The sequence below is a fragment of the Pelecanus crispus genome, chromosome 1, assembly GCF_030463565.1.
Source record: "Pelecanus crispus isolate bPelCri1 chromosome 1, bPelCri1.pri, whole genome shotgun sequence".
NCBI lineage: Eukaryota > Metazoa > Chordata > Aves > Pelecaniformes > Pelecanidae > Pelecanus > Pelecanus crispus.
The window spans coordinates 98,863,111-98,889,721 of NC_134643.1; the positions used below are offsets into that span (position 1 = coordinate 98,863,111).

Consider the following 26,611-nt stretch of genomic DNA (forward strand, 5'->3'; position numbering starts at 1 on the left):
TGCAGCCCCTGGTGCAGCCCCTGGTGAAGCAGCTGTGCCCCTGCACCCATGGAGGCCCATGGTGGAGCAGATATCCACCTGCAGCCTGGGGAGGACCCCACGCTGGAGCAGGTGGATGTGCCCCAAGGAGGCTGTGACTCCATGGGAAGCCTGCACTGGAGCAGGCTCCTGGCAGGACCTGTAGACCCGTGGAGAGGGAGAGGAGCCCACGCTGGAGCAGGTTTGCTGGCAGCACTTGTGACCCCGTGGGGGACCCACGCTGGAGCAGCTCGTGAAGAACTGTAGCCTGTGGGAAGGACCCATGTTGGAGAAGTTCGTGGAGGACTGTCTCCCATGGGAGAGACCCCACGCTGGAGCAGGGGAAGAGTGTGAGGAGTCCTCCCCTGAAGAGGAAGGAGCAGCAGAGATGATGTGTGTTGAACTGACCGCAACCCCTGTTCCCCGTCCCCCTGCACCGCTCTTGGGGAGGAGGTAGAGAAAATCAGGAGTAAAGTTAAGCCCAGGAAGAAGGGAGGGGAGAGGGGAAGGTGTTTTAAGATACAGTTTTTATTTTCTCATTACCTTACTCTGATTTAATTGGTAATAAATTAAACTAATTTCCCCAAGTCAAGTCTGTTTTGCCTGTGACAGATATTGGTGATCAATCTCTCCTTGCTCTTATCTTGACCCATGTGCCTTTAATTATATTTTCTCTCCCCTGTCCAGTTGAGGAAGAGGAGTGATAGAGCGGCTTTGGTGGGCACCTGGCATCCAGCCAGGGTCAACCCACCACAACCGTATAACTGTTCATTGAAAAACAACACAAAACAACACTGAAAGAAAGACCAAAGTCTTCTGCTATATGGAGAATGCCACATTCATGTCAAGTCAGCTTCAAACATCAGCAAAACAAGTGCACACCTGCATACAGCTGACTGTAGAGTTGACTGTAGAGTGGCCTTTGTATGTTTGGTTCAAGGTCCCTTTGAAACCAAATCATTTTCAGTCTAATTTTATGTATCTGAATGCTTCAAGTTGGATGACTGAAGGAAAGATTTTGATACAACTAACCTATTTAAAAGCACGATATGTCAAGGGAGGAGCATGTTAGCAGGACCAGGGAAAAGCTGGCAGGGAAAAGCTCACAATATGGTAGTGGAAACAGATAGTCTATAAGAAGAAACTCTATTATGATTAAGAGAAAGTATTGGTAATAGGGTTACATTTCTAAAGGAGGAGTTCTACCAAAACCAGCACAAAATACAGTAGTTATTAAAAATGTGATTTAAGGGATCAAATTAGATTAAAAGTCATTGTCGCTCAGCTGAGATGTGAGCACTGAGCACGTGTGTGTTTCCGCTCCATTACAATATGAATGAAAAAGAGTGAACATAAACTGTTATTTCCAGGTGACGTCGGGAAACCTCCTAAATCATGCTAATTCTGTCATCAGCTGTTATCTGACCATACTTCAGTGCACTGATCTAACTAAAAAACCCATGCAGGTACTAAAGCAGGATACTGACTTCAGTGGGCCTTTATTACATACCTAATTTGTGCTGCTTAGCAGGCATGAATTCAGATGCGAGTTTAAAAGTAAGTAAATAGTTTAAGCAATGCTGAACTATGGAGCATAACCTAACAAGCCTGGTGGGAAGGCACAAATAGAAAGACAACAGCAATTTCAATAAGAAAGGGAAATTAAATGCCAGAAGTACCTATGAAATCGGCATGAACTCCACAGAGCAAAAGTGATAAAAACCAAAGGAAGAAGGGGGGAAGGAAAGTCGAGTACATTTCACAGCTGGATGTCACTTGCTGGTGATTCTTAAACCAGTACTCCAACTGTTAAGAAACAATGCAAAACCAAAATACATTAGGGTCAGATTTATCCCACCTAACTTTGCTCACTTACCATGTCCGGCATAAGATATACGCGTATGTTGTTTCTGTAGATAATACAGACAGACATGTATCTCCTGAGGGTGACATCTCCCACCCTAAAAACAGTTGTCTGAGATACAGATGTGTCTAAGCTGAGGTTCTCCGGTCCCCTCTTGAAGTCGCTGAATGCCCTGATTTAGTCTTCAAAAGTGATAGTGACAGGCTGGCACATCCTCAAGCTCACCGGGCTGCTGAACATTCATTAAAGATCCTCATTTCTAGGAGCGCATAAGAATTTACTTGTCTGGGAAGATCTTGCCCTCTCTTTTTTGAAAGCTAACTACAGCATGAGAAGATCATAGAATCATAGAATCGTTTAGGTTGGAAAAGACCTTTAAGATTATCCAGTCCAACCATTAACCTAACATTACCATGTCCACACTAAACCAATTAAGGATAGACTAGTTGAAACCATGTCCCAGAGTGCCACATCTATCCGTTTTTTGAACACTTCCACAGATGGTGACTCCACCACCTCTCTGGGCAGCCTCTTCCAGTGCTTGACTACCCTTTCCGTGCAGAAATTTTTCCTAATATCCCATCTAAACCTCCCCCGATGCAGCTTGAGCCCATTTCCTCTTGTCCTATCGCTAACTACTTGGGAGAAGAGGCCAACACCTACCTCACTACAACCTCCTTTCAGGTAGTTGTAGAGAGCAATAAGGTCACCCCTCAGCCTCCTCTTCTCCAGACTAAACAACCCCAGTTCCCTCAGCCGCTCCTCATAAGGCCTGTGCTCAAGACCCTTCACCAGCTTCCTTGCCCTTCTTTGGACACGCTCCAGCACCTCCATGTCTGTCTTGTATTGAGGGGCCCAAAACTGGACACAGTATTCCAGGTGCAGCCTCACCAGTGCCGAGTACAGGGGGACAATCACCTCCCTGCTCCTGCTGGCCACACTATTCCTGATACAAGTCAGGATGCTGTTGGCCTTCTTGGCCACCTGGGCACACTGCTGGCTCATGTTCAGCCAACTGTCAACCAACACACCCAGGTCCTTTTCGGCTAGGCAGCTTTCCAGCCACTCTTCCCCAAGCCTGTAGCGCTGCATGGGGTTGTTGTGACCCAAGTGCAGGACCCAGCACTTGGCCTTGTTCAACCTCATACAGTTGGCCTTGGCCCATCAATCCAGCCTGTCCAGGTCCCTCTGCAGGGCCATCCTACCCTCCAGCAGATCGACACTCCCACCCAGTTTGGTGTCATCTGCAAACTTACTGAGGGCACACTCAATCCCCTCATCTAGATCACTGATAAAGATATTAAACAAGGCTGGCCCCAAAACAGAGCCCTGAGGAACACCGCTCATGACCGGCCACCAACTGGACTTAACTCCATTCACCACTACTCTCTGGGCTTGGCCACCCAGCCAGTTTTTTACCTAACAAAGACTACACCCATCCAAGCCATGAGCTGCCAGCTTCCCAAGGAGAATATTATGGGAGACTGTGCCAAAGGCTTTGCTAAAGTCCGGGTAAATTATGTCCACAGCCTTTCCTTCATCCACCAGGCAGTTCACCAGGTCATAAAAAGAGACTGCAGACTCTTTACCCTAGTAAGTAAACTCTGATGTTAGGCCCAACACGCTGCTCACTCTGTATTTTTCTTCCTTCAGCAGGAAGAGAACAGGGAACGGGGTATATACAACAATTATTTCAGTACAAATGTCTTGACCTTGTTAAAAATTAAGAAAAGCACTTGGTTAGGAGCTGTGCTAGAGCACGCCCTGGCTTTGCCTTCTGCTCTGCGTGAGCACTCTCACCTTCACCTGTCTCACCTGTCCCTTCACCTCCCCGTGCCCCAGCCACTGTGCTGCTAAAGTGGAGGCAGGCTGCTCTGCATGAATGGGGGCTGAAGGCCTTAGGAGAGCCCTGGAACTCCTCAAGCAGCAACTTGTTGCTGCTGTCCTCTCCCAGGGCTGTGTGTCCCAGCCTCTCCCCACGTTGTATAGGAAACCTAGGAGACTAACTCAAAGCCTGTGGTTTTCTGCACATGAGCAGGCTCCAAAGGTTAAATACTGATACATCTACACATCCATACCTGCAATATCCATTGTCTGCACCTGCTTTCTCTCAGCAAAGAGTGCACATGTTTAAACATGACATGCGGAGGGGAGGAGAAGGGGCAGCTCTCGTGGCACACACAACATCATACCTGTAGACAAGGGTTTAGGAAGCATCGTGGTAAAGTTAGTCATCTTTATCCACAATTCAGACTTTACAAACTGTTAGAAAGCTCCATAATCATACCGTCCGTTTCATCTGTGGCTGTATCACAAGCTGCAAATGATCATTTTACTCCAGAATCCTTTGAAAGCAGCCTGTGATGAGCGACCCATTCAAGAGGCAGCCAAGCCCCAGGACAAGTGCCATTAGCATTCAACTTACCCAGAGCTGAGAAGCACTAATAGGAAAAGTACTTTGGGCACTTATTAACTCTCTTTTTACTATGACTTACCAGCAAGAAAACAGAAAGACTGTATGTCTCATCATCTCGTGCTAAGCTTTTGCCACAGCTCAGAGGCAGTGCACGCCCGTGTTAGGGTACGTGCAAAATGAGCCTTGTACAACACTAGAGCACCAGAGATCACCAGATATCCACAGATGGGGCTGTGGGACTCCAGCCCACAAAACACTTCTCCAAAACACAGACTTCACTGGACATAAGCCAGCTACACAGAACAACAGCCCAGGAGGCCACAGCAAATGAGAACTACAAAGAGGGGGAAAAACTTGCCACACGGCAATGTTTCCATCCCACCTTAAGAATGGTGGAAAACTGAAGCAGCAACAGGCTTTCTAACACCACCTCAGGGATGACTCCACAACCTGCAGAAGCTGCTGTGGGAAGCACTGACTTTTTCTGAGCTGGCTCATGCTCAGTACAGCTGGTGACCCTTCCTCTCAAAGCTGTAGTCACAGAGTGTATACATAGATGTACATACCATATCAGTGAGCAGAAGCAGGGGAACATCTCCTCTCTTAATGGAGAGGAAACTTCTCTCTACCATCAATGACAAACTTGCCACCTTGCATCTCAAAGCTGCCAACTACCAAAAAGGTAGACTATCTCACTCAAGGAGCGATTTCAGGCAGCGTTCAGCAAAACACCAGGCTGCTACACTGCTTGGATACAAACTTAACATTACATTTCCCAGTGGTGCTGCTGCGGTCAGTATGGTTACTTCCCTGTGTGGCATCAGGCATGTCCTTTAGGGGCTTTGGTTGCAGCTTTGGCTTCCATTTTGTTGCAACTTACATTAGTGTTGCAAGTGGGTTTAGCAGGCATTCAAGTAAAGCAGCAAGTACCTTACACCTGCTTACTGTCTACTTTTGCCATTGCTTTTCCCTGGGTCACATGGTATATGTAAGACAAAAGAACCAAACCAAAAGGGACAAAGAATGTGTGTGTATATACAAGTAAACCAAGCAGCATGTTCTCTACCTGCAAGACCTCCAGGCTGTTCCTGAGGTTACAGACCAGCCATTACAGCCTAGGAGACAAGTATTTGAGCTCAGTTCTTAGCTCGATCTCAATTTGCCTGAGGAATCTTAGGGAATTGACTTGCACACACTGCATTTCCCCATACAAAGCAATTTACATTGATGTTATCAAGAATGTGGAAAACTGGAAGTAACCAGCTGAGGCAAAGCCTGGGGGTAAGAGCAGGGGAAACTGCAGACGCGCATGAATGGACGCTTGCTCCAGCCTTTGCACTGACAGCTATTCTACACCGCTGCCTGCCAATCTCAGGCATCAGGCAGTCTGGTGCTTATCTACTCACACCAGGCCCGGCTAGGGTCTCCGTGGGCCCAGCAAAGCATGGCTTGTTCTACTGGGCACAGAAGTGCTCCAGAGTGTAAAGCACGAGAGGAGATTTCTGCTCAGAGGCTCTGGACAATGATGCCAGCTCAGGTGCTGCTTCACCTGTGGACTGGACGTCCACAGCTTGCTTGAAAAATATTTGTGGCTGCAGAACTGCTGGCATGTAGCAATGCTGTCCAGTAACTCAGACCGCCTTACCACAACACAGAAAGGACACCTAGAACTGGGTAATAGGACTAGCACAGACTGCAAAAAAGGACACTTTTGATAGAGGTACGGTTGGAACAAGTTGACAGACCTGTTATCCACACCATGTTTGCATGGAACTGCAATGAACTTTTTTCTTCTTTCCTATAAATGGTGTTTCTCTGGTTGCCTGGTTACTTTCTTGGGCTCCATCTTTATACTAGAAAGACCACACCACAAAAAAAAAAAACAAACCCAACCCAACAACCACCAAAAAAACCCCCCACCAACACCAACACTAAATCTTTATAAACTCTTATTCCTCTTTGAAACCATTGTATTTTAGTTACGCCTGACTGGCAGGAGGGCTAGTGGATCTGGCTCTGTATGTAAAAGTGCGTTCACTCTTCCTTCTCCCAGCACGTAGTGATATCAGCTTTGGCCACATCGAATCACAGAGAAAACAGAAGAGTTTTAACCAGCTCCAGCACACAGAGGAAACAGGAGGGATAGCCCTCCAAAGCTACGCATTAAAGTGACCAACCATCTACAGCCACTATGGAAAAAGCCAAGGCGTTCCTGTTTCCATCCTCAGTTAGCTCACAGTTCCCCTTTTAAAGTGGTCCATTGGTCAAAGAGGTAACTCTGAATGTTACTCTCTGCTTCTGCGGTGCAGCTTAGCTACAGCTCTCCAAGTCAAGGTGTGAAAGGACAGGAACTTTTATTAAAGGTTTCCACTACAGAGCAAGAGCTCTCACTTTTTGCAGCTTGAAATAAACCCCACTCACAACACAGAAGCAAGTGCAACCACAGCAGGGTTTGAGCAGGAAAAGCCTTCACAGGGGGGCTAGTGAAGGATGGGTGGAGGAGAGAAGGTGGTTCTCTGTCACCACAAAAATTACTGCCGCTCAATTTTTTCCACTTATACTCAGCCCCCCCATGACGCCCCAAAAGTGAACACAAGAACTGACCACTGAATGACAATATATAAACTCCGTGAAAGAGGGTTGACAATAGACACTTTCTTCTCTGCCTTGACAAAGAAGCCACCAAAGCTTTCAGCAATGAAACTCCACGCTGCAGCTATCCTCGTCCTCTTCTGGCTTGGCATCTTTGCTGTGCACACGGTGAAAGGTAAGTTTACAACCCAAGAGGAAGACAGGAATTGCTCCACATTGCACCAGTGGTCTGATGAGCAGCATTTATTCTCTGCCAGAGCTGATTCATAAGATAAAACTCACAAGAAATCCAGATCAGAACTGCAAGAAAGGCAGTTTCATGGGAAATCATGTTATCTGATGTCCTGGCAATCAGTGGTTGGCTTCTGCCTTAATGCGAGGAGAGTTTCTGTGCCTTATTCTCTCTCTTAAAGTCATAAAATCTTGGAGACACAATGTCTTTTACTCTCACTGATGCCATAGAGCAATGAGCTCTATAGGTTAATAACATTTTATGAAAAAATGTTTCCTGAATAAGATGTACTTTTTTCTTTTTCCAGGTATACTACTTTCATATGTACTTTTGTTATATTGCTTTAATTTGTCTTTGTCTAACTATATAGCCTTAATCCCTCTAATGCCCCTGTTTCAAAAAGTTCTACCAGTTGCATGTCACATATTGCCTATTTGCTTGTTTCTAGCCAAATATTTTGGTGCTGACAGACAAACTATGAACAAAAATTGCAAAGGAAAGCAATGGATTCCTACAATATCTTCTCTTTCCTCCTGACTTCATACAGTTTAACATCTTGTCTGAGACCATTTACGAGCACTGAGATAAGCTATGTTTATTAGCCATGCTTTAAATAAGTCTGTCACAGACCTAAACATCACTGTAGACTTTTAGATTAGGCTCTGTGTATCATGCGAAAACATGAACATACACACATAAGCACATGCCTTCTCATACACAGTCATATTCACACAAACAAGCACATAAAAATCACAGAAAATACTCATATGCAAGCCATATGCAAACCCACAAAAATATGCAAAGACAAACACACAGAAAAGGCATCTTTACAAAACCACACCAAAACCAAACTGAGACCTGCTAAGCATTCACAAGATTATGTAGCTACATACTGAGTATGTTGACCTAGTACCCCTACAGCTAGACCATACTACATTCTCGTACATTGACTAATGCTGCTGCTGTTCATCTCGGCAACATGTGGCTTCGTATCACAGACTGCCAGCTTGTAATGTCATTCTCCAGGTTGTATAATTTGCCATAAATATCACCAAGTCTGAAAAAGCACAGTGAGATGGTGTGCAAGGGATAGAAAAAGGATTAGAAAGAAGAAAGATAAAGGAAAAAAAAAACCAACCCACCAGAAAAAAAAAGGGTAATTATAGGTACAGAGCAGTTAGGTTTTGTTCCCAGGCTTAGAGAAGCTCTGCTGGTATTCCCTGCATGCATATTCCCTGGACACAGTTTAGTAGTAGACAGAATATTTCCAGGACTAGTAAGGATTCCTTGACTCTCTGTGAGCTCTTTAATGCCACATTTTGAAAACCAGTCTGAGTGAGGCAGTAAGATACCTATTTGTAATGAATCATCAAAAAATACAGCATGTTACTCATGACTAAAGCAAGATCAGAAGAGCTATTCCTTCAGGGAAACAAAATCTCAAGAACTAGCAACTCTGCCAGTACCCATGCCCTGGTATGCTACAGCTTCTCCAAAGGCTGACGCGTGTTTGCCTCAGCTATTCCAATTATTTCAAACAAAGAAAAGCTCACAGATAATGAGATGATGTGAAGCAGGTTTTATAGTTAGCAAGTTGCACCTGAACAGCTCTTGGACTTCTCTCAAGTCAGTTTCTCTATACATTCTTTAAAAGGAAACCTCAGATTAGAGCAGTGTTCTGTTTGTCCCCCTTATGCCTTCCCAAACCTGGCTTTGATGGGTGGGAGAAAACCAGAAACTAGCCAAGCGGAGGCTTCCAGTAATGTATACATATACTGCATCTCTATTTAAATAAACTCCCAGTTTTGGGTATCATCATGTAAGGTAACAACTGTCCAAAGAATTTTACACTGATTGCGATTCTCTTTATTAATCACCAGTGCATTTCCCTGAAATGTACGGAAATGCTGGGGAGGAAAGAGAGGATTAAGTAGCACTCCATTGCCTATGAAACTAGATTTATAGCAAGAGTATGCAAGTACTTAGTCTTCTGGCAGATATGCCTCCCTTTCTTTCAAACTTTTTTTTTTTTTAATCCAGTTTTGGATGTCCAGTGTGAGAAAAGTAGCCTTGCTTTCCTTTCCATGACTTGGAAAGTAGGGGGAATTACTGATCCACATTCAGATGCCATTTGGAAATCCAGCCAGGAGAACAGCTAAAGATTAGCATCTTCGTTGAAATAGCAATAACACTTTAGAGATGGTAGGCTGCGTCACAAAAAAAAAAAAAAAAAAACCAAACCCTTAAGCTCTCTTGTATAACTGGTATTGTGGCTGTACATCATGAGACAACTCATGTTCTAACCACAACTGGAAATCTGTTGGAATTCATAATTCATTAGGTAATTATGGCTAAATATGAACATAGCATTGACTGCCTTTGTCATTTATCTATCTTTCCCCTTCTAGGGAGCATTGGAAGTCAGTCCATGCAAAAATACCGTTGTGTAAATCTGTCTACACGGCAACTGAACATCCAAACTCTTGTCAACTATGAAAAGCAACAATCTCCAGTGAATGCCATCATGTAAGTATCCAGTGCACAGTTCACCTTCAGACTTGTCTATGCAAACACACTACCATCAAAAAGGAAAGGACATCAGAAGACACTTCATGGCCCAAATCACTAAATCTGGCTAGTTCAGGTCACCCTTCCAGTTCCCCCCTGAAGAGGTCACCTGGCAGCTGAGGGAGTGAGGGGAGAAGGGTGGGTCTCAGAGAGCTGGGAGATGCGTGCTGCTCACAAATGCTGGCAGAAATCTCACTGAACAGCCAGATCTTTTGTGCCCTGAAAGTGCGCATCATGATTTCATATACAATCTCAGAATATCAAGTATGCTCCTTTCTTTCAGTGTCACTATATATGCGCATGACCACGTATGTTACATACATACGTACCTATGCCATCAACAGGGAACTGATGTTGCTAACTGCTGTTATTCCAACTAGCTACAAACTCCAGCATGTGATACGATTTTACCACATTGTTCCTCATGTTCTGCATAAAAACCAAGAACAGTAAACCTGGGTTTGGAGACTGGAATTTAACAGCCGCCTGGCTTGCTTGCTTCCTTTCTTCCTATAGGTTTATCACCACAAAAGGAATCAAGATCTGCGTAAGCCCTAATCAGAAGTGGGTGAAGGCTGCTATGAAGAAAATAGATGAAAAACGTACCACCAGAGGCAAATAATCCTGTCCCAGGCAAGCATCTAAGGCCAACTAAATGGAATCATCAGCGCGGCACATAACAGGGAAGGAAGCCTTAGTATCTGCTTTTAATTCCTGTTTATTAACAGGCAATAAAATCTCTGACCAAACATGAACTCACCAGAATCTCTTCATCACTGGTTGAGTGCCTGCTGACATCTTCGTTTTATAGCTAGACTCTGATACACTGCTTGTTTTCTGAAATGCTTGCTAATATTTATTTACAACTGAATGTAGATATATTCTCATCCTTACTGTCCTGACCAGTGTGGCATTTAAGGGTCAATGGCAGATGGTTTTACATACTGCAGGGAAGAAGGTGACCTGCCACAGAGCTGGATGAGTGTGGGCCTCCATCCTGAGGGAGGTCAGAACGTTCTGCAATGAGTGCTGGCTTTGAGAAGGTGCTCTATAATTTAATGGCTACTCGTACCTATATAATCGATAAGTAAACTAATCGCATGCTTCAGACCATCACCTGATCGGTGCAATATTCAGAAGACGACCTTTGGGCCTTCTATTTTTATACACAGTATTGCACTATTAGGTCAGTCCATGATGATGTATGGATACTCTCACCAAGGGATGACCTGGAGTAATTCAGGGCAGCCTTGTACTGGGGAAGACTTATCCTACCCACCGACTTCTGTGAAGTTATTTCAGTTTCACCCTCATGTGAGACTACCTAAAAGCACCATTTTACTTTTTCCTTTGCTTTTCTCTGAATAAGTAAGAACAAAGCATGTCTGGAATCTGTATTTCACAAACTCATAGGACCTCCCTCATCTAGAGAACTATGTATATGTAAAGTGTCTTATATTTTTAAAATTTATAAAGTCTACTAAGAGAAGGTTTTGAATTTTAATAAAGTTACTGTAAACCTGGAATCAAATAGTATGCTTGTCTGCTTGTATGTAATACAGATGGAGACTGTTGAAACGGGTACCAAGGTGACACCACAAATCTGAGAACTTTTGGCCAAGCCAGCTACAGCTGACACTACTGCCAGCTCGTGACTCAGACTGTTCAAAAGCAAGCTGATTCTGAGCTTCCTACACCATATTTCAGCTGCAAGACCCATATTTCAGAAAATACCTCTTCAAAAGTCTGGGTACTTAAAAGTCAGACTTCATATAACACTAGCATGATCCCCACATTATCAGAAGCAGACATGGAAGAGCTCTGGGCAGAGAGAGGGAAAAAATGGCGTTTGAGGAGCTTGAGGGGTGGAAGAGAGGTACAAGCAGAGGAGCTGCAGGAATAAACTTCCTCTCACACTACCACATGGATGTAGCCTGCACTGCTGCTAAACTATAGGCTTTTCGTCACAAATAACCTCTTAGTGACACACATCAAACTACAACACTTCCAGACTACGCTACAGAAATAAGAGCACATTACTCTAAAAGCCAGCCTTTACAGTTCCCTGCTCTGCTTAAGTCTGCAGACAGGATTTGTCTCCCATGGCTCACATTTTGTCATAGCCCAGTCCTGCGTAGGGAAACACATTTAGTTTTCCCCATCCAGGACAGGTTTTAAAGCAGTGCTACTGCTCAGGCAGGGAAGAGAAGGATGACTGACTGTACGTGTCATACTACAGAACAGAGCCAAGGCAGGCTACTGAGCCTCCATTATACGGAGTGATGCTTCCTTACTGAACTTCTCAATATCAACTACACCAGAGAAAAAAACAGTTGTTGCTACCATCTTTGCAAGAAGAGTTTTACAGGTAGAAAGAAATGTTGAGATAAGATGTTTCTGGAGTACGGCAATATATAAACTGGTGTTCATTCATTTTGAATCACCATCCTGAAGGCCCCAGTCCCTCCTATTATAGATAACACTAACAGTTCTGTCCCCTTCAGCATCATCAGACTAGCAGCAGGCTACAAAACCAGGTCACCTATAAAAGCAGTTCTATGGTAATCTCTCAGATGAATACCATCAGCTTCCATTGATCAAATTCATCCAGGACCAGAACTAACTAACATGCTTTTGGCAGGCGGAATTTTAATGCCTTTGCTTATAGTCAGTAGTATCTTATCCTGGAATTAATCTTGCTGAAGTGAATATAATTTTTTTAATTAGGACTATCACCACCTGAGGATATATTAAATCAACCATCACGTAGCAATTAATACTTCATATCTGCTCATCCTCATCACAGTTCATAGCATGATGAATAATAATTTTTAAGACTGAATCATCCTACTTAATAATTATACCTTGTTTGTTATACCTTGCAAGATTCGTAATGATCCTTGTGCACTTTTGGGGACTTAATTACCATGGGTGATCCATGCTTTTAACATCTCTTCCTACTCATTCATTAAACCCGTGGGACTTCCCTGTCTTTCCGTGACCATTCCTTACCCTAGTCCTCGCTGTGGTCCCAGTTGTGTGCTATTTTTGTCGTCTCTAGCTGTGTATAATCTGGAAGCTTATCTGTAATGGCACTGCTCCTGCCTAGCACTTTTCCCTGAGGCTCTCAAAATTTTTTAGAAAGAATGGAAAATATGATTAAACCTCCTTTTCACACACACAAAAGGAAAGTGCAAAATGAAGAACTAGAGTGCTGCTCTTGTGTTGGAGACAAGTAAGAACCATAGTCTCGGTCTCTCCAACATCCTTAGGAAACATCTTGCTTAGAAAAACAGGAAGTTAGGCTCCAAGGTATGTCTGAAGATCTGGGGCTGTGGTTCCACTGATGTCCTCCCTGCACCTGACTGCCCACCATTTCTTCTCCAAGTGAGGTAGGGAGCAGGTGCTCATGGTGACTTCTTCCCTTCCTGCTCATCCTCTGCTAGGTTGCAGCCTGTAGCATGAACATGGATTTCCTGTGACTCCTTTTGTAAGATCGGTGCACCACTTTTCCATAAAGGACCCTCCAAATACACATGGCAGACCAGGTAGCAACAATATTTGAAACAAGTCAACCATTTCTCTTCTGTTGCACACCACTCACAGTTTCCAAAGGGACTGAAAGAATACACTGTGTTCAGATCCTTAGCACGGGGGAAAGTCAGCCGAGAGCACAGCGGAGAAACCCTCAACCTGTGTAAGTATTCACAGCTTCACTAACTTCAACAGAGGCTGACAGGACAACTATCCACCCCTTTGGGCATGCTAGCTTTTTGTATTAAAAAAGTATACTTCCTGGACAATGACTTCATGTAGCTGCAGCTGTATTGTTTTCACTGCTTATATATAATTAAGGAACTAGAAAGTTAAGGGTTTACAATGACAACCAGCTGTCCCAGAAACTGCTACTACAACATTCAGTCCCTAACCCCCGGTAATGAGCTGGAATATTTGTTGATTGTTTTTTTACGTGCCTTTTGACTATCATTTTGCTTTGCTTTACACCGGAGGTTTTCATCAGCTGATCACCTATTTTAACAGACTGCTCAAGACCCTGCATGGAAAGAAGAAAAGGGAGGAGGACTGAATACCTGTGTAGAAATATTAATGCATCAGTGATGCTATTTTGCCAAATATTGGTACATGACATGACAAATAAGGCATGTTAATTCAGCAAATAAAAATATTTTTTTTCCCTCATCCCTGTGGAACAATGCAGCACATGGATTTTGGAAAGCTAAACCTTATATTTTAAATTGAAAACTAATTGATTACTTAACCCAAATTATTGGGGTCTACAGAAGACACTAATTCAAATTTTATGGCAAGCCAGTACAGGAGAAGGTGAGGGGAAAGGTAGAGGGGGAGGGGTAACAAATAGGAAAGGAGTGACAGGGAGTTGTTTCAGGAGAAAGTGGTATGAGATAGCTGCCATTAAGTCCTTAAGAAGTCACAGTCTTTTAACAACTCACTTGCTCCCTTGAGTTACCATCTCTGCTCTGTGGCATGTGCACTAGGGTAAGTTTCTCATCACCTTGGGGTAACAGAAGCTTAAAAGATGTGCCATATACCTGGAAGCCCCAAGATATACTCTTCCACTAGCGAATTTTTAGGAATGAACATATTGAAAACATCTGAAATTACCACACTGCAAGTGGTTGTCAGTGTAATTATGAATATGAATTTTAGCTGGGCATTTGATTTGGAGAGCATGATAAAACTGTATATAGCATGCTCTGTGACCAGCACCACCACTGCGGCATGCCCCAGTGAGCCCATCCGCTCTCTAGGTACATCTAAGGCCCTTCCTGCAGCAACACCGGACCTGTTCTGAGGACACCCTTCTGACTCCCCTTACTGCCTACCACGATGCCTGTGCACTTACAAACACTGAGGGCTATTTCTGTCTTCCATTTCCCACCCCATGCTATCCACCCATAACTTGTATTTTGGTTGAGTTCTGAGAAGAAGGGAACAGACCTGCCAGGACAACTCCTACAGAGGCTGCCCAGAAGATTTAAAAAATATTCTCTTGTCACGTCATGGTATACCTTCACCCCATTTCACCTGACAGTTAAAGGCAGCAGAGAGAGGGGAAATTGTGCAACAAAGTGCTAATGCCAAAGCAGAGAAGAAAACCTATTTCACCTGATCCTTCTCACCTGCTAGCCTAGAAAACATTAAAACAACTGAACCAGTAGGTTCAGACTGACAAAAACTAGTGTTTCCGTATTTGTACAATCTGCCTCTGTGTTTCTACATTCCCAACAGGAAAGAAAGTACTGCAGAAATACCTCTGCTGCTAATAATTTCACCTTCATTAGAAACAGGATGCATCAGCCCATAAAAGACCCCATCTAGAAAATGACCAGAGCAAACCACAGACACACTTCCCAGCACCTGCTCTCCAGGGAGCTTGAGAGGTCTGTTGTATGAAACAGTAAATAACCACCCCAAAACCAAGTATGGGATTGCAATTTAAATGAACCTTCTAACTTTGCAAGGCTCATTTGAGACATATCCAGAGCATATGCTGGTTCAAGGCCTGCTTATTGCCCCTATTCTGCTCCTTTAAAGACACCACAGAAAATGGGGTAGCAGGCCCTTTACTGGAAAAGTTTTGGTTTTCCTTCCTGTCTGTGGCTTAGAATAAAAGAGCCTAGACCAAATTATTACATGTTTGTTATGCAAGGTCCTGAGACAAGACAAGGACCCCAAAAATACAAGCTCATGTCCTGCTCTACTTAATTGTTCATTTTTGTGCAGTGGTTGTCACTTGATTTGGGCTGATTATTATGTATCAAATTCAATATTTCTTGCATTAAGCCCTTAAAAACTGAAGGAAAAAAAAATACATCAAAGGCTATTTAGAAATCATAACACCTCAAATAAATCTGATAACTTTTTCATCCCCTCTGGGTTTCTGAGCCTTTTAGTTCCACACCGAGGCTACAGTTTCCTCAAGAACCATTAGGGGAAGAAGTGTTTGTTGTAAGGGTAAGCACTAGGACTTGGACTCTCCCTGAAATATTGGTGTTGGAGAGTGACAGTAAGGGTGCATATATCTGGGTGCATTCATGTGTTTGTGCATGCATGTGAATACACACACAAGATGAGGATTCTGTAGGCTTCTCAGTGGGGAAAATACCTTTTTGTTTCTTACCATCTGCTGCCTCATGTCCACTGTGGTGCTAGCTCCAGCAAGCCTGCTGCTCTGAGACTATTAGAGAGTTATCCTGGTATTCCCCAGTGGGACAATATTGACTTAGAAAAAAACTCAAGTGATAACTGCCTAGTGCCTTTCTGTGCAGTGTGAGAAGAAAACAGCTCTGTTAGAGCTCCGACCTACCTCCAGGGTCATCCTAACCCTGCCTATAAAAAAACTCCTGACCTGGAATTGCCATGCTATGAGTTGCCAATTCACCTGATACTATCCCTTGGGGTGCTTTTCATGAGGTGTTGGCTGGTTTGGGTATGATTTATTACAGCCTTTTAACACGAGCATCTCTCATGAGGGATACCTTGTCTGCTCAGAAGGACCTGCTGTAATGATACCAATTGAGTTAAGCAACTAAATCAGCAAAATATTGCAGATCTCCATTTCTAGATTTTTATTATGCTACAAAAAAGTGAAGTGGTAATGACTTACTGGATAAAATGAGTAATATATTTATAAAAAAACCCTTACTCTAAGGCATATGTTTCATCAGCTCAGATTTAACTTTTCAAATGAAAAATCATCCAACTGAAGGAAAACAGCTGGTGTAAACTTCACTTTTTAAACTCAAACTGGTTGATTCCTCCCTATTGTGACTACTTGTAGTGAATAGAAGTTTCAAGAATGCCTACATTCAGTCTTTAATACTACACCCATAAGAAACAGTTATCACTCAGAGAAAATCTTGGAAGAAGCTTCATGGTTACACCTGAAGATTTTAGTACAACTATAGCTGGGTGGGGTTTTTTCCATCTCAAAAATCATTTAAGAGATCTCAAGACTTCAGCTGACAGTGGGGAATTACATGAACATATTTGCAAACTCTCCAAAACATTTGTTTTGCTTTGAAGCCCCACAAAACTTCACTGTGGCTGCCTAACAAAGCCCCTACTCAAAAGCATGATTTGCAAGGTGACTTTGTGGAGATGGTTACATTCTGCAGGTGAGAGTATCTTCTGCACTTTCCCTCAGCCAGCCCAAGCACTTTGTGGTATCAGTCTGGGCTCCCTGAAGGTCAGGGGAAAGCATTAAGCTTTTGACAAGTCCCATCCTACAGAAGGGATGTGTGGTACCCCTTCCAGAGCTGCGTCTAAAGATACCATTGAGAGTAACCACTGGCTTACACAGCCACTATGACTGGGGCACCTCATTCCCATTTCCATTAACAAAACTAGTTTTCTTTTGATGCATGTCTCTCTGTCAGTGGTCCGCTGGTCAGAGAGTGTCATTCTGTGCTTCTGTGGGGCTCTTTACATACAATGTTCAAAACATAGACAGCACAGTACAGCAGAAAAGTAGCTAAATTAAAACAGGCTAAAATAAAACTCAGTTCAGAGAACTTCAGCCACAACAGGCTTTGAGCAGGAAAGGCCTTCACAGGGGGGCTACTAACAGGTAATGGACAGGAAAGAGGTGGTTCTCTGTCACCAGAATTAAAATTTTCTACTTAGGTACCCCTTTCCCACCACTCCACTAACTTTTTTGGCAAAATGAGGACCTGCCAACTGAACAACAGTACATAAACTCCATGAAAGGAGGCTCATATTAATCACTTCCTTTTCTGCCTTGACACAGAAGCCACCAGCAATGAAACTCCACACGGCAGCTATTCTGGTCATCTTTCGGCTTGATATCTTCACAGTGCACGTTGAGATGTGAATTTGCAAGCCAACAGGAAGACAGGAATTCCCAACCACATTACCCCTGCAGTCTGAGTTCAGGATTCATTCTCAGCCAGAGTTGATTCATGCCATCAAACCAGCAAGAAATCCTGTTGAAGGCAGTTACAGCATAACTTGCCTACATGGGAGATTCATCTGAGTGGTGGGCTTCCACCTTAACGCAAGGAGAGTTTCTGTGCCTTAGAAATCTCTTATTTGCTCTCCTGTAACTATGAAATCTTGAAGCCATATATATAGATAATGTCACTGATGCCTTATGGCAATGAGTTGCATGGGTTAATGACATTTTATGAAGATTCCCAAGTCAGTTTCAGATACGATCTTCCCCTTTTTGCTGTGCATTCTTGTATTTCACCTCTTATTTGCCCTTCTTTAATCTATGTAGACCTAATCTTCTAGTATCCTAATTTATCAGTCCATCAACATATCTCTGACAACGTATCTTACCTTTCTGATGGGTTCTTATCTTTCTGATAAATATATTATAGATGTGAGGATAGTGGAAACAAGAACAGCATTCGAGACAAAGTGGTACAAGTGATTTATATAATGAAGTCTTATTCCTGACTTCGTACAGTTAAAACCTTAAGACCACTGTTGTCCATTATTTATAGTGGTGATGTGGGGTAGCCTCAAACCCACAGACCATGCCAGCTGCTGAAGCTCTCAAATGGTGTGCATAATCACAAATGGAAGAAAAACTTTTGCACAGATTTGAGAGCACAAAAATCACAGGCACAAGCAGATCACAGGTAGCCCCATGCAAACCCATCAAAATACAAAGATTAAAGCACAAAAAAAAAATACACATTCACAATAGAAGGGAAAGCCAAAACCAAGGACACCTCTAACTTTTTCATGAGCTGACCCATGCAAGCCCTGACGTTACTGCCACTGGTTTTGCTGCTGCTTATTCTCAGTGATTTCACAGAGTAGTTCTATATCTGATCTTCCTTGTTTACAGCATTGTTAGTAGCTTTTCAGAGCCAAGTAATTCTGTTTTCTGGGAGGGACAATTTGCTATAAAACATTCCCGTGTGGGGAAGAGAGACAGGAGAAAGTCTATGGAAAAATACCCCAGGATTTTTTGTTGTTAAGTACAAGGGATATGCAGAGGTGACAAGGCTCAGAGGAGTAACCAAGGTAACTAATGGTTCTGTTGACTAACATGCTAAAGAGGAGAGATTTTGCCAAAAACAAAGTGAAAGAGAGACAAAAAAACATGGCTTGGAGACCATGTTGTAAGGATGCTTTTCTAGGAATTTGCTGTTGGTTGCAAGGTGAGTTTGTTTTTTTCTAAAAAGCCAGTGTTAAAGGCGCAGCAGGCAGACATACCTTTTATGAGGGAAGACAATTGCAAGGAATAAAAAGAGGTGAGATGGATTGGTCCTGTCAAGAAAACAAGAAATGGAGAGGGAACGACAGGCAAAAATAGTAGTGGCAAAGGAGTGTGGGAGGCAGATAGAGTGAGAAAAGGCAAAAAAGGATCAGAAAAGTGAATGACAGGAGGTAAAAGATGAGATTATTGGAATTATAGGTGTGGACCTTGGTGCTCATGGCATTTCCTGGTTTCTCTTAAAAGGCTGATTCCTGCAGCATGAGTTGAAAACACGCTTATAGATACTACGAGCTTCTTGGTAAGAGCTGCCCAGATTTTTAGGCCCTCGTCTTCATCATAGTAAATCCTCAGCGAGTTCCCTCTGGCAAAACACACTTGTATGGGGAAGAGAGGAATAATGACTGGGGTCACCATCACTTCACTAGCAGTCACTACAAAACTGTTGGCCTTTTGACACTTACACTTCATTCTTTTCAAAAGTGTGTACCAGGGGAGGAGGGGGCAGCTTCTATTTTTGGATGCCTACCTTAAGACAAATTAACCTTCGTTTTTGGAGCTGCTGTGCATACATAATTTGTAGGTGCTGTAGAGTACTGGAAGTTGGCACACAAAATAAAACCACTGCAGTTTATACACTTGGAGAAAAAGGGAGCACAGTTTTCATCCTATGTAACCATTGATCTATCCTTGGAGAACATTTTGAGATGTTACCACTAGTGATACTTAGTGCTGCTCCACATACCTATTTTCTAAGCACAAATTATGATGCTTTTTGCCAAGTACTTTTATCCTTAGGCTTAGTAACTCTTTCACCAGCTGTTCACCAGCTATTTGCTGTATATGAGACTCCCCAGAGCGGTTCACAGTTGCAGGCAGCAACACCAACTGTTCATACATTGCGCATGAGTATAATTAGATATACTCTTATATACTCACACTATATATAATTATACTCGTGTGCAATGTATGAACAGTTAGTATTGCTGTCTGGCTTTGTATGGAATATGTGATGACAAATGAATTTAAAAGGTCTCATTGCAACATTTACAGTGAATCTTCGGTTAGAAACCAGAAGTGTAATGGCTGCCTGGCTTTGCTTCTGTTCTGCAGGTTCCTTACTACAGCACACCACAAGATCTATGTGAGGACTGACCTCAGGTGGGTACAAGATACCATGGAAATATCAGATGAAAGGTCATAGAATCATAGAATCGTTTAGGTTGGAAAAGACCTTTAAGATCATCCAGTCCAACCATTAACCTACACCACCAAGTCCACACTAAACCAATCAAGGGTAAACTAGATTAAACCATGTCCCAAAGTGCCATGTCTACCCATTTTTTGAATGCTTCCAGGGATGGTGACTCCACCACCTCTCTGGGCAGCCTCTTCCAATGCTTGTCTGCCCTTTCCGTGAAGAAATTTTTCCTAATATCCAATCTAAACCTCCCCCGATGCAGCTTGAGCCCATTTCCTCTTGTCCTATCGCTAACTACTTGGGAGAAGAGGCCAACACCCACCTCACTACAACCTCCTTTCAGGTAGGTGTAAAGAGCAATAAGGTCACCCGTCAGCCTTCTCTTCTCCAAACTAAACAACCCCAGTTCCCTCAGCCGCTCCTCATAAGGCCTGTGCTCAAGACCCTTCACCAGCTTCCTTGCCCTGCTCTGGACACGCTCCAGCACCTCAATGTCTTTCTTGTATTGAGGGGCCCAAAACTGGACACAGTATTCCAGGTGCGGCCTCCCCAGTGCCGAGTACAGGGGGACAATCGCCTCCCTGCTCCTGTTGGCCACACTATTCCTGATACAAGTCAGGATGCTGTTGGCCTTCTTGGCCACCTGGGCACACTGCTGGCTCATGTTCAGCCGGCTGTCGACCAACACCCCCAGATCCTTTTCGGCTAGGCAGCTTTCCAGCCACGCTTCCCCAAGCCTGTAGCGCTGCATGGGGTTGTTGTGACTGAAGTGCAGGACCCAGCACTTGGCCTTGTTCAACCTCATACAGTTGGCCTTGGCCCATCGATCCAGCCTGTCCAGGTCCCTCTGCAGGGCCATCCTACCCTCCAGCAGATCAACACGTCCACCCAGTTTGGTGTCGTCTGCGAACTTACTGAGGGTGCACTCAATCCCCTCATCTAGATCGTTGATAAAGATATTAAACAAGGCTGGCCCCAAAACGGAGCCCTGAGGAACACTGCTTGTGACCGGTCGCCAACTGGACTTAACTCCATTCACCACAACTCTCTGGGCTTTGCCACCCAACCAGTTATTCACCTAGCGAAGACTACACCCATCCAAGCCATGAGCTGCCAGCTTCCCAAGGAGAATATTGTGGGAGACTGTGTCAAAAGCTTTGCTAAAGTCCAGGTAAATGACATCCACAGCCATTCCCTCATCCACTAGGTGGGTCACCAGGTCATAAAAGGAGATCAGGTTGGTCAAGCAGGATCTGCCTTTCATGAACCCATGCTGGCTGGGCCTGATCCCCTGGTTGATCTGCACTTGCCTGTTGAGTTCACTCAATATGAACCACTCCATAATCTTTCCCGGCACTGAGGTCAGGCTGACAGGCCTGTAGTTTCCTGGGTCCTCCTTCTGGCCGTTCTTATAGATGGGCGTCACATTGGCAAGCCTCCAGTCATCAGGGACCTCCCCTGTTAACCAGGACTGCTGATAGATGATGGAAAATGGCTTGGCAAGCTCCTCTGCCAGCTCCCTCAATACTCTCAGGTGGGTCAAAAAAAGACCTTCCGTCAGAGCTGTAAGCGCCAGTCCTAACACGCATAAAAGGCAAGAGAATTTCCCAAACCCTCAGGCAAAGTCAGTCCAAAGACTACCTCTAAGAGCACACCAAGGACTGCATTTTTTCCAAACAACGTGCCCACTCCTGATACTCCTCCCAAGACCACATCATCTTCCAAATGCATTCATAAAGCTCCACTCACTCCCAAGCCCACTCTCTCTCCTAGCCCCAGGTGCTTCCCCAAATGTATCCTCAGGGCTACGATCTCTCCCAAACCACAACTCCTAAGGCCATATCCATTCTTAAGACCATTCCTAAAGTTATATCCAGTCCTAACCACATTGTCTCTCCCAAATGCATTCTCAGATCCAGTCACTCTTAAACCCACTCATAAGTGACAGTGCACATAGGGCAGGTGACTAAACATGGCACCAAATATAGCAAGAAACAGCAAACTCACCACCTGCACCTTGAACTACTTGAAACTGCTACTCACTGGGCAGCAAGAAAGTCTCTGAACACAGGCTCCATTCAGCCCTACATCTCTACTTGTATTTTCTGGGAATTAACTACTACATGAAGTTAATAGCCATTCAGCTGTAACTACCTCATGTGATAGGGGAATGTATATATCATACTGGCCACTGCTAGTTAGATGGAAAGAAGGGCTTTGAGTTCTCTGAGCCTCCAGAGCCCTTCGAGTAAATCCATGCTCACTGAATAAGCCAAAACAGCTCCTTGAAGCCACAACATTATATTATTTCACTCCAGTGAAGAATCCTGTTCATGTAGCTGAAGATGCCATTTGGTGGTTGAGACTTTGCTGAAATTAAAAAAAGAAGTCTCAGGCAGACCAAAACATTTTGCAAATTCATGTTCACCTTGGCAAACTATTGAGTTGAGAATACAAATAGTAAATCCCACAAAAATCCTGAAAGGTTTAACTCTTTCAACTGTCTATTATCTGTATTTCATATTTACATTTTAAAATTGTATTTACATTTAAATTTTTAAAATTACATTTTTTTATAATTTATTTTATATATAGTATAATGTTCAATTTTAAAATATCTTTAAAAGGTTGAAAATTAAATAAATCAGAAAGATTGATTTCCTAAATTCATTTTCTAATGAATTTAGTTTGTTTTTATAAAAAATTTTTTGTAAAAAATTTTGGCCTAATTTGAGACCAAATGAGGAATGAGTACTCTTGCAAACCCTCCCAAATCCTGGCATTGACGCTATTATGGTGTGGGATGAGGTGCTAAACATATTAGCTGTTACAACTAAGGAAAGAGATGTGAGAAGTCTGAAATCTGGCTGAGGAACCAAATAAGTTCCAGTAATTCATTTACGCTCATGTGTTACTAAATTAGTCCGACTTAGCCCATACCAAGTAATTAGAGAGAGCGTTTTAGAGGGCAAGTACAGAGACGGAGGTGATCAGATATCTGAGGGTGACAGAAATAATGTTCTGATTCATTTTTAAAGCCACTTGACATTTACGCATATGACAAAGCGGTGGGCTGGCAAAAGGGGGCTAATGGAGGGGAAAACACATTTAAGGGGGAAGGAAGCCTCAATGAACAAAACAATTGTTGCATGAGGGTGGTTGGGGGAAGGTCCAACAAAACCTCATTTTTACTCAGATAACAACTGTGGAAATTATCTTGCTTGCTTCAGTGTTCTGTGCAGTGTCCTGATCCCTGCCAGGCACTGCCCTCAATAAAAAAAACAGACACCATCTTCATACATGAGCACGGAGAGGAGGCAGAGGACACAACTTAGCTGCGTGTTTAAATCCTAACTTAATACAGTAAAGGGTTATTTATTACCACCTACTACCTAGTCACCTGTTATACCTTTCAGCAAAAGTTTAAGAGCTGCCCAGGGCACACACACAGCTGCTTTGAACTCGCTGTAATATAATTCGCTCATCCCTTAGAGAACTCAGTAAACAAAGAAGAAAGGATACCCTTAAACCTAGGAAGCTTGCAATTCTAAGAGTCAATTAAAAGAATATATTTAACAAATCAACTAACCTACAATTTTTTCCTTACAACTTTGAAGAATCTGCTAAATGAACTAAGATCCTCTGGGGAATATAAACTCCCTTCATATACAGAACAGTGTCAAAGGATGGAGGGGAAGTCTGTTCTTTCTACTGTAGTCTAAGCCCACCACCAGATAAAGACACTTGGAGCAGAGCATTACCACAGTTTGTGCAGCCTTACTCTGTAGTGAGTTTTCCCACTCTCCCTTCTATTATTTCAGATTAAATTTCCCATGAAGCCAGTCCCTATCTACCCTCACTGTTCTATGATAAACAAAAAGAGCTCTATCCTGTACTTCAGCTGGAGCGAGCAAGCAAGGCTAGTTCTAAGGGCTTCATGAAGCCTCCCCTTCTGTCTGGGTACACCCACCAATCTGCCAGCACCTGGGGCTTGCTCTTGCTATCAACAGAGCAGTCCTTACAGGCAGCATTGAAGGAGGGAGCCTGAAGGAAGCTTTCTAGAGTACAGTGAACACAAGTGAAAACACACATCTTCCAGGTCTCCTGACATTCTTAAAAATGCTGCCAGACCCTCTTTTTAAGCTGTAGATCTTGTGGAAAAATCATACAGTCCTATTTATTTCTCTAATTCTCATCTGTCAGTTCAGCTGTGATTCTGGGACACAACAAAGTCCTTCTGCCTATTCACTTGGTGTGATTTTTTTTTTTTTAACTTGGCAAACACCAGTCATGGCTTCTTGCTCATTCCTGTGGCAGACGAGTGTTGCTGGTGCTCTTGCAGTCAAGTGGTAAACAGATCCAGAAATACTCACTCAGTCCAGCAGCACCATACAATCACTATCCTTTTACTGAAGCAAAATTATTCCCTTTGATGCCAGCAGGAATTTAGCAGAATACAGATGAAGGACTTGCAGAATTTGGCCCAGTAGTTTTAACTGGCCAAAATCATGGTTGCTTTAGCTGATTATTCCCGTGGGAATTCTTTTCACTGTTCCTCAAGTGGGTTACTGGAAAGCACTTCCACACTTCAGGAGAGCCGATTCAGATCTGATAGGGGGGGAAGAAGGTGGTATGTGTTAGTTTGAGATTGTTCAGATCAACTAACCTTTAGCTTCTTTTCTCTGCCAAGTTCTCTTGTGGATTTATTCAGCCCTGTATGAATGACTGCCTTCCTACTTCTGCTCCTGGGTGGTACAGGCAACCACAATTGTGCAAGATTCATATGTCCTTCAGCCAGAGCCATCCTTCCAAGTCTCCAAATGCAAGCTGGTACAGTCAGAGAGGAGACAGTGATCCTCCACATACAGCTAGGTAAGACAAGAAGGCAAAAGAACTGCCAAGAATGAAATAATACTGCTTCAGACTGCACTTTTATGTGAGCTGCTCCATCTCTCTTTCCTAGCCTCAGATCAAATCAGCTAGAATTAGAGAGCTAACTGTAACCCAGTTATAAACCCACTCCAGACATGCAAAGGAATCTCTCTCCTTACTGTAGGCCAGATTCTTTGGTATGAAACGGATGCCCTATTAACTTTCAACTTAGCTGATGGACATATTCCAGCAGTTTATACTCACAGATTACAACCTTAACCACTTAATCTCTTTCTGTTCTTAATTCTGAAAACACTTGTTGAACAGATTTTAAGTTAACATGTCTCAAGAAGAAAGTCTAAGCACCCAAATAGATGCCTGTAGGCATACTCCATTACTTGAAATAGCTAGTGAAGCTCAGCCTTGCTAGGGGAAGAAGGGCTGTACATTTAGGAGGGAGGCACAGTGACTATCTGGGTCTCCTGTGCTTCATCTGGGATGCAGGGTCTCTACCAAGCCATTATTATGCCAGAGACAATTCTCTGCTAACTTCACTTGTTTAGCTGAGTGTCTCCTTACTTAGACAACCACAAATAGTCCTTGTCTCATCAAAAGCATGTTCTTGCTTTCAGCAGGGGAGTTTTCCACTGAAACAACAGTAGATCACATATGTGCTGTGATGAGGAAAACACAGCATATATCTGAGTGTGTTGCATGCTGATAATGAATGATTTAAATTTTAAGACATCTTGGACTGCTGCTAGTGATGAGAAAGAATCCTTCCTAACAATTGAAACTATACAATCTACATCTGAAATCATGAAGAATTCTGTTTAGCAAGCCATGATACATAGGATTTGATGGCTGAGGAAGTGAGAATAGGCTAAAAAGACTGTAGTACTCCCACATCAGTGGTATGACCATACCTTTTGTAGATGAGTAGCAACAGGGAGTTGTGAAAACACCTGGCAGGCTGTTCACCATGAAGGAAGTGCTTTTGGCCAGCGGATGGACAGCTATCCATGCCAATACTTTTGGACCTCACTGGAAGGTCTAGACCTAACTCAAGGCCCAGAACTGACCTCCCTACACAATCACTCTCTGGACAAACAGAGATGCTGATCGCTCAGCTTTTTCTATGCTTCATAAACCCCTCTGGGCGCATTCGTAGCCCACACTCCAGGTAGTGTGGACCTAGATTGTATAGATTAATCTCCCTTCTCTCTTCCTCTGCTGATACCAGTTAAAGACTGCTGTAAATCCTGAGAAGGAAGGCTAGTTTTGAAGGTGTTCAGGCTGGAACGACTCTGTGGAGAGAGGACATCAGGTTCTAGGCCTCTCAGTCTAGATTGTCTCAATACCACCATATTCAGTTATAAAACCAAATTACTTTTCACACGGGGGACAGTCTCTGTGGTCAGCAGCTTGTAACTAACAGGAAAAGCAGCCAAGGGCTGTAACAGTAAAGGTGCCAATAGTGTTTCTACAGCAATCTTCACAATCCTTATCCCTCTTACAGCTGAGAAGGTGGGATGGTATATGCAAGGCTGGAAATTCAACCTGTGCTTGCTTTGTGAGTGTCATGCACTCTCCCAGCTAAGCTCAGGTGACTG

General features: G+C 43.4%; 1 protein-coding gene across 1 annotated transcript; it reads left to right on the forward strand.

Annotated features, from left to right (window-relative positions):
* Positions 1-6,908: 6,908 nt before the first annotated feature.
* On the forward strand, positions 6,909-10,440 carry LOC142597142 (lymphotactin-like). The gene is made up of 3 exons (XM_075727624.1): positions 6,909-7,065; positions 9,531-9,648; positions 10,207-10,440. The coding sequence occupies exons 1-3, from the start codon at positions 6,909-6,911 to the stop codon at positions 10,310-10,312; spliced, it is 381 nt and encodes a 126-aa protein (XP_075583739.1). The 3' UTR covers positions 10,313-10,440.
* Positions 10,441-26,611: the final 16,171 nt, after the last annotated feature.